General features: G+C 34.1%; 2 protein-coding genes across 2 annotated transcripts; both read left to right on the top strand.

Annotated features, from left to right (window-relative positions):
* The first annotated feature begins 8,755 nt into the window (after positions 1-8,755).
* On the top strand, positions 8,756-11,214 carry LOC128155353 (immunoglobulin superfamily member 10-like). Its single transcript, XM_052817024.1, has one exon. It carries the CDS (start codon positions 8,872-8,874, stop codon positions 10,474-10,476), a length of 1,605 nt encoding a protein of 534 aa, XP_052672984.1. The 5' UTR covers positions 8,756-8,871; the 3' UTR covers positions 10,477-11,214.
* A 2,027-nt stretch (positions 11,215-13,241) lies between these two features.
* LOC128155361 (uncharacterized) lies at positions 13,242-15,267 on the top strand. Its single transcript, XM_052817032.1, has 4 exons — positions 13,242-13,834; positions 14,376-14,443; positions 14,556-14,714; positions 14,804-15,267. The coding sequence occupies exons 1-4, from the start codon at positions 13,617-13,619 to the stop codon at positions 15,106-15,108; spliced, it is 750 nt and encodes a 249-aa protein (XP_052672992.1). The 5' UTR covers positions 13,242-13,616; the 3' UTR covers positions 15,109-15,267.
* Positions 15,268-15,338: the final 71 nt, after the last annotated feature.

Raw genomic sequence — 15,338 nt, 5'->3', positions numbered from 1 at the left:
AACGTGTACGTAATGTGCGCGTGAACTACTAGTATGTATAGCACGCCAAATTCACAATATTGAGATACTCATTGTTTCACTGTGGATAAACAAGGTTTATCGGATGTAAACGGCAGCTATAGTTAACGTCGTTAATCTATATTTCATGTCTGTAAACCATAGTTAACGCGATCATCTATGTTTCAGAAGTGTTAAACTATAATTAACACTGAAAACAACCATTAACTATTGCAATACCTAGTTTATGTGATAAATATTGTTTCATGGTTGCGAAACTAAGATTAACAACTCTAAACTATAGTTAAGGAATGTAAATTATAGTTTACAGATGTGAATCTATATTATCTGCAAAATCTATCGTTAACGTTTTTTGCAGACACTCACAGATAAACTAGAATTATCATTCGTTAACTATTGTTTACAACCGTTAGATATTGTTTTACAGATGAAAGCTATAGTAAACGGATGGTTAATTATAGCTTACGAATCGTTAATATATATACGAATAGTTAATCTATATTTCAGATTTGTACACCCTAGTTAACGGTTGTAAACCGCAGTTTACAGACAGAAAGCTATAGTTAAAGACGATAATCTATATTTCACATCTGTGAATAAAAGTTAACGCGACCATCTATAAACTATAATTAACACTGAAAACAACCATTTGCGATTGCAAAACATAGTATTTATTATAAATATAGTTTCACGATTGTGAAAATATGATTAACAACTCTTAACTATAGTTAACGAATGTAAATTATAGTTTACAGATGTGAATCTATAATATAGAAGTTAAAAAGTTCAACAGTTGCTGCCTTGAATTTTGCAACAAGCATTATATATTCAATCCCCATTTCTTCATCGCGCAGCAAAGTAGTTCATGGAAATTCATGCGCATTGTATTTGTCCAAAATGCATAGTAATGTTTTAAAAACACGTTATTAATAAGAAAACTTAAAAAGATAGACAATTCATTCGAAATTAAAAAAAAAGAAACAAAAGCCGACACTTTTGACAAAACGTGGCTCTTTGTGTAACTATTTGGTATAGCGGAATCTTTACCTTGAGGCTGTTTGGTTTTTAGTTTACTTTTGAAGTTGTGCTATTTATAGTAACATTGGCGATTTGCCTGCCTATAGCCAAGACTCTGCTTTCAGCAGAGCCCGGCTAAAAATATAGTTAACGAATCGTTAACTATAGTTTGCAGTTCGTAAACTATAGTTACCAGTCGATAAACCTTATTTTTCAAATGTGAAACCATGTTTAGCTCATTTTTGTGAATTTAGCGTACCATAAGTATGACATTATTTATATATTTGGTGCTTGCATCTAAATTTATTTCAGCATTTAGTGATATAAAACTTACCAATATTAAACATTGTTCAGGCGCAGTTTGATTGCATTATGTTTCACACGTCGGTACGTCATGCAGTGTGACGCTCACGTCGTGACGTAGAGTGACGGCTGCTTAATGTTGGAATGTTCCCGGTGAAACGTTGTGATGATGTTTGTTGATCATGCAAGAACTTGTAATATGATTATTGTGTTATTTAATTGGTAAGCAGCATTTTTAATCTGGCATTAAACATATGGGTATATCCCTCTAACTATTTTTAGAATCGGTAGGACAACAAAGAAGTGCCTTTAAGCAAAATAGTCCCTATACTTGCAGAGTGTATATACATTTATTGGGACATTTTAAATCATAATGCTTGACACATGTCAGAAAAGAGGATTTGCAATTTTTAAAACAAGTGTCAAAATTGAATTATCATTTGAAGAAAAGAATTGAAATTGTTTGATGTACACCCTTTCCAAAACTGAGAAATTCCCTACTTTTACTTTCATTTTCAGAGTTTTTCAATACAGACGCATTTTGCCGGAAAACGAATCTGACTTCAAATCACGAAATTTTAACAGGAAAGAGACAATTTGATGAGCTTTCATTCAAGAGGTCCCTCGTTGCTGAACGAAAATTAGGGCCGGAGCTATGAACCATAACGTTAACATTACCGCCTATGGAAAATGCATTAGTGGACTATACCCATATACTTTTTGTCAGAAAACATAATAGACCAGATCTAAAACAAAAAAATAAGAGGTTGGTGATCTGCGCATTGTATGTTTTTGATGCTTTAATGGCAAAGTTATAGAAGAAATGTGGTGTCATTAATCAATATGTATGAATACCACAATATATACATATGCTAACTAACCAAGGGCTTTGGAGGCATTTTTTAAAATTTGTATTTGTCTTTTCTACGACGCGTATATACGTAGATTGATGTTGAACACGAATGTCGAAAATTCTGACTTTGTATTTTTGTTTTGGTTCTGAACATATCTAATTGTTAAGATGGTATATATAATAGGACAGGGCACAAGTTCTTTAAACTTTTAAAAGCGACTTTCTGTTTGTTTGTTTTAAGAAGACTGAGGGGGGTCAACAAAACAGCCACCAGATCTGCATTCAAGTTTCAGACATAACGTATTAGTCAAAGAAAAATCCATATATATTAGCTTTTTAATTCAAACATTTCCCTTGATGTTTACACAGAGTTCTCATCATAGTATATAATTGGCCATAGCCACACAATCCTCTTAGATCTACATATATTTAAAATATAATGATTTATATGAACTATTATTGCACAGACAAATATATGTGATTTTCAAGCATGCATGCTATATAAAGGGTTTGGTGATTAAAATTGTTTGATTTATCCCCTAAACAATAACCAATTCAAACTTTTAAATCTGAACTTTTCGTTCCTGAAATCTAAGTAGATATACATTTTATTGTCCTTTTATTGTCCTTGCCAATGTTTTATATCAAATCGATGTCTGATGAACAAATAAATTCTTATTAAGCTGTATTTATCTACCATTAACTTGTGCTGTTTTCCCCTCCCTTCGGCTTCTTTCTATCAATGATTCTTTTCTTCTTTAAAATCTGAAAGCATTCATCGAATTCGTATTTAGATAAGTCGTGTCAAGAGAGAAATTATAGTCCGTCGTTATACTGGGTTTAATCGAAAGAAACTGAAAGAAATTTTTATCAGCAACGTTTAAATGGGAGCAACTATGATTAAGGAAAATTAATGGTTTCAGCCCCTGGTGACAAAAGTCACGGGTCAGGGGGAACTTATGAAATAAAATCCATCAAAATATACTTCAAGTGTACTGCGAAATGTAATATTTGGTTTGGATTTTTTAATTGGGACTGTGAAGGAATTTCATATCAAGATAAGACTATGAGAAAAAAAGTTACATAATAAGTCAAATCTAAAAGTGCAATTCTTTGCCCAGTGCTCAGTTGGGGGGTTCTGTTTAATAAATTAATATAGAAAAATTGTACTAATTCCCCGTCGTACTGATTTGGGTGCTTGTTTTTTATTCATATCTTGGCCCACTAATTTCGAGGGGTTTTTTTTTCTCTGAAAAAATGTCCATTTGTCATCTGCCAACCTCGTGTACTTTTACACACAGACTTGGGTACGTCCCATCATAATGCCTTCTTGGAACGTGCCTGATGTCTGCATGCTGCCAAAACCAGTGCAATGACTAAAACTGTCAATGTCACATCATCACGAACACACAAGTTAATTGATTTGAAAATCACAATTATGATTTAATTAGGTGAATAAGATTGTTGCTGTGTTAATGCTTCTGAATATGAAAAGAGAGAAAAAAAATTCATTTAGCACTCATTTACTGTAAACCTGATATTTTTAATGAAAATGTAAATGTTTTATCAGAATTTGAATCATTCAAATGAGCACTCAGTGGTCTTAGTCAGTTAGGTATGATTCTGTAGTTTTCCTACCATAAATATTTGTTGTGTTGTCATAGTCACGACAGAGAATATTTCTGAATGTCTCTTTATGCGAGTCATCTGTTGGTTTTAAATATTCGTCTATGACCTATCTAAATAATCAACTGTCCTCTAACTACTGGTATATCACCATCCTTGTCATCATCATCTTGCCTTCTTCACATCCTCTTCTTCCCATCTTTTTTTTTAAATTACAGATGCAATTGCAAGAGACACAATTTAAAACTTATTATAACTTAACGTATTAAAAAAATATGTTTTTTTAAATGTATGCAATTGCAAAATTAACAATGATTTCTGGAGAAAAAATACATGTATGAAAACCTGGATATATAAATATTTGAGTTTGAAAAGAAGAAAAACATCGGAAGATAAAAATCACAAATTATATTTGATAAATTTATATAATGTATAAAATAAATACGAATGAAGAATTAAATTTATTATATATAATTTATCTTATATATTACATTTGATTGTTTTTACACGTAACGTTATGTCGATTCATTCAACTTCATTTTAATTTAAAAAAAAAAGAAAGAATTTTTTAGATACCCGGAACTTTTAATTCAAAAACTAAAAATGCACTTATGATATATAAGTACAGAAGAACTTTGTCTTAAGCAAAGCCAATAAATGTGATTTGGGGATTTTGGAAGAAAATCTGTCAAGGAGTGAGCCTACGTCATCAGAATTACTACATTGAGTAACGCATACAGAATATTCATATTTCGTCGCTCATTCACTGTTTCTTATGACATACTTATTGATCAGAAAATCTAGGTGCGCACCTTGTTCCCTCTATCGAAAATTCCTCAATATCCCCGTCTTTGACGATTCGAAAGGAATGCAGATCTTAAGGAAATGAAATAGAGTTATGACCATTACGCAATAAATATTCTTAGACTGTATAAACTTATTATAACACTTATACGTGACTTTTTGGACGTCCAAATATTTAAAAGGAAATCAAATAAGCTAATCTAACTTTGAGACATAAAGAAGTAGCAAGAAGGCCAACCATTCCATAAAGCAACTATGAGGTCTTGGCGAACCGGAAGTTTACTCGTGGATTATGGGATTTCTTGCTCTGCAGGGATAGCTAATACAGACTTAAGTTGACAGTCCTTTCTGACACTTTGTTACCGCAATGATGTGTGCATTTCTCGGCGCTGTCGGCGAATTTCATTGCTTTTTAATTTTGGTGTCAGAAATAATTTACATATACCTACGTTCATGCGCACTTTTCTGAAAAATGACGTCAAACCTTTAGAACATTTAGTCTTTTTATAAAATTCTCTTTTATATCTACAAACCCCGAATTAAATTAAATGGATATCAAAAATATGTTGAAAATTACATGCGCCTGATGTTAAAAATATTTCTTATAATGATAGAATTATTGGCAGCCAAATTATCCACTGTACTACTAGTTGTTATTATTACAGTACATAGTATAATTTTATCATTAAAAAGATATATTTTTAACGTCAGGCGCCTGTGTTGATAATATAATATTTTAACCAAACATATCTCAAGTCTAATCTATACTTATAAATTATGACTTTGGCAATGAACTACGAAATGCCTGCACCAGTGTAATTGCTTTTACATTTGATGTATCGACACATGTAATATAAGACGATGTCCGTAAACTTTAATTGAATTATATTTGATAAGTAATAATTGTGAAATTAAACAAAAACCTACTTTCTTTTTCGATAAGCTAGCCCCAAATAGCAAAAATGAGAGTAAGGTGGTGGACACGCTTTGGCGGATCCACGTTACTGGGAGTTCGCATCAAAATATATGCTCGCAATTGAATGCTTACGTAAAGAGTGAATATAATTACTGGGAACTTACTAATTGTGAACATAGACGTTAAAATTTGACAAACGTTGAAAAATGAAAATAAGTCAGTTCGTTTCTTGAATGTGCGATTTTAGTTTTCATGTACAGAACGCTTGCGAAGCGCGACCTCTGGTGAGAGACTGGGATAGAACTTTTCAGAACGGAGTAACCAAGAACGCGGGTTGAAGTCTTGGCGAAAAGTGTGGGACGAGTTTATCATGTATCGCGGGCAGACATTTTGAATCGGACATCTTTGGTTAATACAAAAAGTGAATAAATAAAATGGAACAATTTGATGTACTTTTAGTTTTGATGGGAATAGGGTGTATAGGAATGCAGTTTCACTAATTATAACTAATTAACGTCATGGCGGAAAGTTCAGGGCGAGTTAACCAGATACTTTGGCTCTGACAGCTTTTGTTTAAAATGTGGAAATAAATATGCATACACTAGCGTTTTTTTTAATTTTATACATTTTTACACCACGACAGATTTAGATTGGTAGTAAACCTTATTTTGTAACAGTCCTGCGTCTATATGAATAAGTAGTGTATTGATTTAAATGATTTATTAATGTATACATACATGAAACGAGGAAGTGGAATGGGGCCCCCTACCATTGTTATTTTTCTCAAATCAGTCTTTTATCTAAAAATCTTATATATGTTTGGAGCATGAATAAAAATTATAGTACAATTTGACCTTAAGAACAAATTTTAGAGGTGCAACACATTAAGTACCATCTCACAATAAAAAAATGATAATAAAGCGTTAAATGCCCACGCTTGCGCGTGATATTATTTAGTAATAAATAAAATTATGTGCTGACTTCAATAACCTATAGCCAATTTAACCTATGGCAAAATATCTTTATATATCAACAAAACGTAACGCACCGTCATTACATCTCTAAAAAAAAAGGTTTCCGGCTTAATCTTAAGCTTGTTTCAAAAAAATTCTTAAATGTCCAACTTCTGAAGGTTTTGTACAATGGTGTTCGTTAAGAATACATTTTTAATAAAAAAAAAAACAGGAATAAATTTAGCCCCAAAAACCGCTTCAATATGAAGGTTAATAACAATTTAATGAAATTTGTCTAGATATTTCTGCATCAAATGTCATGTATCTGGAGAAATACACTATGCATTAACAGGGAAGGGTCTTTGTTAAATGTATGCGTGGACTTATTGCGGTCTATCTATTCACATTATTTACAGATATACAGTTTTTTAAGCATTGTTACAAGAAATCAGTTTTGTTGGCTTTTGGGTGCTCTAAACACATTCTATATTTATAAAATAAAAACCAATATCAAATAGGTTGATTCAAAATATTAATTTTTAAACCTTTTTCTTTCTCTACGACAGTCTAATATTATCTACTGAAATATTGACTGGTCAATATGTAGGTAAAAATATCTTGAGACACATGTAATTTGATTTGCAACAGAATCTGCTTACATATTTTCAGATACCTCTATTGGTCATCAACATGTTGATTAATCCACACAAAATTAAAGTTACCATACTTTTGTGGAAAAAATCAGAGTCGAACATATTGTTTTATGCATACCGATATAACTATATGTTATATAATCCTTGAATAAACATAAACTTCATTCAGTAAAGTATTTACGTAGTTTTATGGTATCAGCATTTTTTGTGAATCTTTCATCTGCGGGGAGGGGGTCATTGTTCGCTGATTCCAGTAAATTTGAGCAAAAACGTAAATACCTTAAAATCCAAATAAATCCTCAGTTTGTTAAAATATCATTATAATTGAGATCAGGATTACATGAATTTTGCAGTCAAAAAGCATCAGGGCCTGATGGGTCATATAAGTAGTTCTTCTATAGTGTGTCACTTACAATATTTCAATATTAACTGACCTAAATTCTTTCATATTAAGGATAATAACTCTCCCCCGGTTGATAATCAGAAAGTCGTTGAGTTTTGTGTGACAGTTTCAATGAAAAAGTAGTTTATGAGAGGGTTTTAGAACACATCCGATGTGCGTTGGTTATCTCTTTATGAAATCCATCCAGATTTATTTTTACAAATAAATTTGCCAACCACCGTGTTCTAAAAAGTTTAATCGCGTTAAAGAAAACCTCAGGGTAAACTACGAATAACTAGGTGGCATCACTTGCTACTTTGCGCGACAACTGAGCAAATATTTTTGATGGAAAACGCACAGAAACTGGCGAAAAGATACGTCATATTTTGAACACATATGAAATAATCATGCCTTACTGACGTCAAATAGTATAATTCATTATAGACTCAACATTTGAGGTCCCCATTGAAAAAAAAAACCAGTAATAAAACTTATAACGTTACAAGTAGATTCGATGTCAGCGAGTAAAACCTTGCAAAGCGAGGACATTTTTGCATTTTTCCACAGGGCGAGCCCTTATCCACGAAATTATTGTTTGTTTATTTATTAAACATCTATCTTACACCAAGTTATCAATGTCTGTTTATGCTTAATCCGATAAATTGAAATGAGCGCTATGATGGATTAACTTTTTGATTGACATTCCGCTCTTACGGTGAACAAGAATAATAAGTGCGATAAGTTTTTATCTTCACCCATTGTATACTTACTGGTAAACGGTTCCATCAAAGCCACCGCCGAAATACGGAACTATTGCACAACCATTAAATCAGACGCTTATTACCTGAACAACACACGCTACATCAAAAAATTTAAATCCAATCATCTTTAATTTGCCCTGTTCAAAGGATTCTCCTTAAAACTTTATTGGTTGATAAAGGTTAGATTTTTCTGTTTCTCCATAAATACAAACAATTTTCTTTTTTCCGATTTTTTGGGCAAAAAAATGGTAAAATTCTTTCGAAAATGAATGCTACGTTTTTGACACAGAAATGGGAAATCACCTTAGACAGAAGTACCGCCCACTGTAAGTAAAAACTGAAGTCATATATCGTAAATTTATTTCTCAACAATGCGATAAGACGCCGGAACTTTTCTTAGGTTTAAACCCGTTGGTCAACTCGTTTTCAAAATGGGAGGGATTAGGCGAAATCCCAAATTTACATCAGTCTAAGATTACAAATCGGCGAAATAAAATAAAAGATGTCAATTTAACATATTTTGATCAGTGGGAAAAAACTACAAACTGGTTGAATTCGTGTTTAATTCACACTTTGTTTTTTGTAATGGAGCGGGGAATTGTTGCCATTTTTTGTGGCTGTGTTGTGTTATTTGAGATTTCTGCTGGCTGCCCGTCTGACTGTCGGTGTTTGTTTGGGGACTCGCTTGTACAATGTTTCGGAGGGCTGTCAGCCATACCCTCGGGAATTCCCTCTACCGTGAAAAACCTTTATTTCTCCGGAACATCTGCACAGAAAAATTCTTTCACAAGGATAAGGAAGAGTGACTTTGCAAATTTTCCGATATTACAGCGCATGTATCTAGCCAATTCTGGAATCGAATCAATCGAGGACGGTGCTTTTGAAAGCCTCTCTAATTTACGAACACTTGATCTGTCTGACAACCAGCTTAGCTCAGTAAAAGAGGCTACATTCCGAGGATTGACGAAATTGACGAAACTCGAACTAACAAGCAATGAGAATTGCGTGATTGAGGAAAATGCCTTTCAACATGTTCCAAATCTATTCGAACTATTTCTTGGGCAAATGAAGTTAAGTAATCTTCAGCCATATTTATTTTACAATACAAGGAAGATTGTACATTTAGATTTACATGGAAACGAACTGGTCGAATTCGAACCCGAAGTTTTCGAGAATTTTGCATCGTTGATGAGCCTTGATTTAGTGGGAAACCGGTTGATAGCTCTTCCCTCCTTTACGTATCAGCAAATGGTCACTCTGAAAAGCCTGTACACAGACGGAAATGCGTGGCATTGTAATTGTGAAATGAATGCATTAAAGAAATGGACAAACATTAAAGGGGTTGTTATTTGTGATTCGCCGAAAAAGCTGGAAAATAGAAACCTTATGCTCATCCCAGACAGCGAAATGCTGTGTATCCCACCGTACAACGCAACATGCGAAAGGACTTCGATCATCGTGAATGAAACGGAACCAATACGCGTAAACTGTCGATTCAACGGCGGAGATCCACGGCCCTATCCTATATGGAACAAACCGAGCGGTGAAGAACTTTTAGTAAAGAACTCGACGAATTCCTCCCACATCGTGCTCACGGACGGAAGTCTGTTGATTCCATCGTCTGTCGAGAGTGATTCCGGCGACTGGACTCTGACGGTCACGAACACACACGGAAATGATATCAAAGTGGTGGTTCATATCGAGGTAAGAATCATCACCACTACCACCACAACCACAACGACCACTAGCACGACAACCACTACCACTCCGACTACCACCACTACGACCGCTTCCACGACCACTACGACAACTCCTACAACAACTCCTACGACCACCACCACTACGACCACGACACCACAACCGACCACAACAACAACAATAAAAACCACCACAACCACAACTCCAACAAAAAGTACGACTACCAACAACGCGTCTAAAACACCGTCCAAACCTAAAGACGATCTGGAAAAGATCGGCGTTATTTTGACCATAGTCGGAGGCAGTTCGCTGCTTATTACCTCGATCTGTATTGCTATCATGTACTTTGCGTTTTGTAAAAAACCGCCGGGACAGCCTTACTCGGGGCCAGTCAAGAAGAACAGAGTGGGGAGAAAACCAAGTTACGACTTCCGAAAAGCGGAACGAAACACAAACGCTTTCACCATTATTGAAACCCTATCCGAATTCTGAGTTGGGGAAAAGACTCCGAATTTATAGAAACACAAAAACAACTCGCTTTATGTGGCAGGAAAAACGTTCCGGGTAGTGTACTGACGACAAGTTTTATTTATGTGTCAGATGGTGTTTATAACGTGGAATTACATTGTTCATGTATTTTATTATTGTTAAAGATTTGCTCAATATACAAGTGTACTTGCTAGTCGATAGCACATTTATCATTGTTAGAAGTCCAAGCGTAGAAACATAGACATTCACTGTTTCATTTAAGACGTGATACATTACCTATCATAGCATGGTTCTACCAAAGATTCCTCACTGCTGAAAAGTTACAAATATAGGTAGTTTATCCTAAATTCAGGATAGGTGTAGCTATTCAATTACAAGTGTATTCTTGTTCCTTATATGTGTTTTTATTTACTTTTGAAATATTATTTTATGGTTATTGAAACTAGATTTTGCTGTTTGTTCATTCAAATTTTTTAATTATGTGTGATTCTATTTCATTGTCGTAATTTACATGTAGATTATTTTATTCATTGTCCAAATCAGGGGTTCTCATTGATATTATCAGCTTGATTTCTGAGATTCTTTGTTTCAATCAAATATGTCAATCCTTGTTTTATTGTGTGCGCGAAAAAAAATCCCACATATTACGTGCATTGATTTGATGCAAAAAATACTTTGTTTTCTTTGTTTTCTTTTATTGTTGATGTGGATATTTTCTAATAAATGCACAAATTATCAAAATTGCTTACCTCTTTTCAAGAAATGAATACTAGGAGAACAAATACATGTACCTGATCCCTATTTTGATATAAGATATAACTTGTATCAAGTCCGTTGACGTACTTGAATAAAATTTTTAAAAAACATTTTTATTCAATTAACAAAATAAACAAATAATTAAAACCAAGACTGATTCGAGCCGAAAAAGAGAGTGTCTATTTGATAAGAATGAGTAAATCTATTGCAAATCATCAAAACTTAAGTTTATACAGTAAGAGCGATTTGTCTAATATTAGAAAATGCGTAATTCTTTTTTTTTTTCAAGACTTAAAGAAGAGAACTGTGGGTCTTTATCTCGTATCCTGGTGTCAACAGAGAAGACACGGCGCCATCATTGTGCAACTTCAAACCCACGACGTAAAAATGGCAAAGAAAGTGTGAACGCACCGATAACTGGCGGAATTTTCATTTTTTTCTCTCTGACAGATCGTCGAAGGAAACACATGCTACAGCTTATTTATAATAGCATGCCACCCTATACCCCCCAAAAATACACGCACGGCGCAGAGATTCCGCACTATCTGGAGACTTGAAAAAGACGGATTTGAAATTGATTCTGATTTCACATTATTTGCACTTTAATTAACGACATGGAGTGTAACACCGCTGATTATAATAGTTTAAGTCAATACGTGGGGTTAAACGATTGATATATGAGTCTTTGGTTTATAATTTAGGAATTAACTCATCAAATCCTTTCATTAGAGTGAAGAAAACATTTTAGATTAAAAAAAAAATATTTTGGACTCAACTTTAAAAATTTTAAGATAGATTTCAGAAACCTGCAAAACATATCTAAGTGTTCGCGCAAAGTTTAAGGAAACCTAGCAAACGTTTAATGTGCGAAGTCGTGGATTCAATTTCCGGGCGCGACTGACAAACAAGAACATGTAACAACACTAACTTCGCTTCAATTCTGGAAAAATCTTTTGAAAGACCTGAGAAATATGGATCGTCACTATTTTTCAATGACATGTATTTAAACCTACTGGAATCGCATCGTCGGAAACCCACGGTCAGTCTCGCATTTGCTTACTGACCTATGGGCCCTCTTATTAAACTTTTTCTCGTTTTTATGAATATTTATAACTCTCCATTTACTATTAATCAAAGGGAACTCTTTATTTGTTAAGTAACACGGAGACAGCGATCATTTTCTGAAAACATGTTATTGTTTTAATAGATGTACGCATAAGCAATGCCAAGATTGGTTAGATATCCTTCATGAAAGTGTGTAGGCACCAATCGGAATAGATCATGAAAGAAGATGGGTGGATAAGGCGTGTAAAATGCCCATACGCGGTCGGACAGGCTGCTGAAAAATTAGTATCAATAAATCTGATACTCAAAAAGTATCATTTTGTATCCCAACAATTGAACGTTTTGAAAAAAATAATACAAGTCCGGTAGTTCGTGGTCTTAGTCACACATAATATTAAAAAGCCCACTTTGTTGTGTCTGAAATGGCTCAGTGGTTAGAGTACCTGGCATAAGCTAACCTTACATATCTAGGGTTTTTATGTTACGGGTTCGATACCACCAAAATTTCCGACAATATTTTTTTTCTTATTTTTTGTTAAATAGATTAAAAACTGACTATAGTTAGAAATTTTGCTTTTGCAAAGTTGTATTATAATATATTTGAATAGATTTAATTGGGGGAAAATAAATTCAAAATTGTATTTCACTACTGAACCGAATGGGCATTTGCGCCATCTTATTCCCCCATCTTCTTTTTAGGAGAACGAGAAAAAGTCAGCAAGCTGTCCCACGTTCATTAATCGTATGCAAGACTGAACATGAGTTTCCGACGGTGCTGGACTTGAGTGTACTCCTGCATAAAGATATTGTATAAGAAAATAATCTTGAAAAGATATGAAAGCCAAATATTTGTTGGACTTTTTTTTTTTTATTGAAGAACACCAACAAAATTCTTTGAAATTTTGTTAGCTGGACCTTTATTTGATATCGTTTACCAGCACCTGGCCCCGGGGCCATAAAACTTAGCTAGCTCAGATCTGAGACCGGAAAAAAAATCTCAGATATTGATCTCAACTTAGTTCGTCTCACTTAGAGTGTGCCATAAAGGAAGTTTAAGCTCACTTAAGAAAGTCTAATTTGAGACAGAAAGTGAGATCTAAACTTAGCAGGATATCAAGTGAATTGTGGATGATCTTTGTTTGACACATGGCAGTGCCACGCCCACTATATTGCGCAATAAAAATATATGCATAAAAAAATATGAAAATAAATTTTATAAATGTAACTATTACTCAGTGTTATCTTTTCCTAGTTCGTATGCATATTGTTACGTCATTTTACGTTAATTGACGTCATCAGCGTCAATCAACGTAGCAGCCGATATGGGTGAACGGGAAATTGATTATCTCATAAGCAAAAACGTCGAAAAAACGATGAACCAGGTCCAAAACGAGCCATACTGGACTCCGTTGGAGAGGGAAATTCTCTATGAAGAAGTTTCCAAAAGAATTGAAGTCATTGATGGAAAGTTCAAAGGGGCGAGTAGCGGCAAGGCCGAGAAAAACCGAGCCTGGCTTGAAGTAACGGACGTTGTTAATGCGTAAGTCGCTTAATTATTTTTAAACATGTTGAAAATAAAATAGTATAAGCACAATAATTATTTTCAAAATAATTTTCTCATATGCATATTCTATTGGTTCAGCAGCTCGATGCAATCGTGAATATGACAAGATCAGCTTTTGAGTGAATGTGTCGTATAAAAAAATAGTTGGCTATACGGAAGAGTTAAAAGCTATATTCATAAATGCAAAGCAACTCTTCCATATCATTTTGTCAACAGAGTCTGGCGAATAATAAAAAGTCCTTCACCTAAAAAAGACTTATGAACTCCCTAGTAAGGAACTATTTATAGACACTCAGACTGTTTACATTTTACGTCATAGCTAGTAACAAATGTGGGTGTCGCGTCATTTCGACCACACAGATATTCGGCACGGATGCACATTTCATTCTGGAATGGATACTACTGATAGTTTCCTTTAAATAAAACACACAAAAAAGGATAATTCAATTACAATTTAAAGCATTCACTGTCACCATTAACTACTAAAACTTATTTTGTCTCCTTTTTCTTTATATAGAAAGGGAACGGTCAAAAAGAGAACAGTCAAGCAAGTTAAGAAGCAATGGTCAAATATGAAGCAGCGAGGTAACATACATAGTCACTTTTTTATTCTGTCAGTAGAGATTTTTCAAAATTGATATATCATGTGCATTTGCATGAATCATTGTATTTACAGTAAATCATTTCATTTTTTAAGCCAAAAAAATCAACAGTCAAACAAAATATCCAGGGACAGGTGGTGGTCCAAAGCCCCCGTCTCCCTCCCCCATGGATGAGGCCATGTTGACCTTCCTAGCAGGAAAGCCCTCAATGGATGGAATAGATGGGGGTTTGGAAACGGCTTGTACAGCTACAGGTAAGTAATTAAACATCATCTTATCTAGAATGATTTTCAATTAAATTATTTTCATTGTTCTCATTACTGATTTAGGATGTTTCTTGCAGGAGATCAACCCCAACTTCCAGAATCAGAGGAAGCTTCATGCAGGACTGCATGTACCAGTACAAGTGTACCGGTCCAGCAGATGGCTGACAAGAATCCTCCCAAGAGAAAGAGAAGTAGGGACATCAGCGAGATACACTTGGAGGTGTTGGAAGCTGAGAAAGACAAATTAAGATTGGAGAGTGATTACATTAAGCTGAAAATGAAGAAGGTGTCTGCAGAACTGGAATTAATCGAGATGCAGAAAAACTCTTTAAGAAATGGCTCTTTGAACTACTTGTCTCTCTCTCAATTTTCAGAAGTTTAATCCAGTATTTTGAAAAAAATCTTTCCTCATAGCTAGTAATTGATATTTTTGCCTTTTTTGTGTGTGGTTTTTTTTTTTGGGGGGGGGGGTTGTTTGATCATACATTTATTTAAAATTACCATATGGTTTTATAGCTTTTTAGCTTTTTAAAAAGGAACATGTTATTTGATAAGATATTCTAATTCCATTCATGTAATATCAATCTCCAAGATTCATGCTCATTTTATTAA

Source organism: Crassostrea angulata, chromosome 7, assembly GCF_025612915.1.
Source record: "Crassostrea angulata isolate pt1a10 chromosome 7, ASM2561291v2, whole genome shotgun sequence".
Taxonomy (NCBI): domain Eukaryota; kingdom Metazoa; phylum Mollusca; class Bivalvia; order Ostreida; family Ostreidae; genus Magallana; species Magallana angulata.
The sequence above is the reverse complement of the archived record's forward strand: the minus strand, read 5'-3'. Positions and strand labels throughout refer to the sequence as shown.

Bases quoted from the DNA above. Each gene is read 5' to 3' on its own strand.
- LOC128155353 (XM_052817024.1), top strand. From the start codon at position 8,872: ATGGAGCGGGGAATTGTTGCCATTTTTTGTGGCTGTGTTGTGTTATTT.
- LOC128155361 (XM_052817032.1), top strand. From the start codon at position 13,617: ATGGGTGAACGGGAAATTGATTATCTCATAAGCAAAAACGTCGAAAAA. The intron at 13,835-14,375 runs GTAAGTCGCTTA...TTCTTTATATAG, and splicing joins GTAACGGACGTTGTTAATGC to AAAGGGAACGGTCAAAAAGA. The intron at 14,444-14,555 runs GTAACATACATA...TCATTTTTTAAG, and splicing joins GTCAAATATGAAGCAGCGAG to CCAAAAAAATCAACAGTCAA.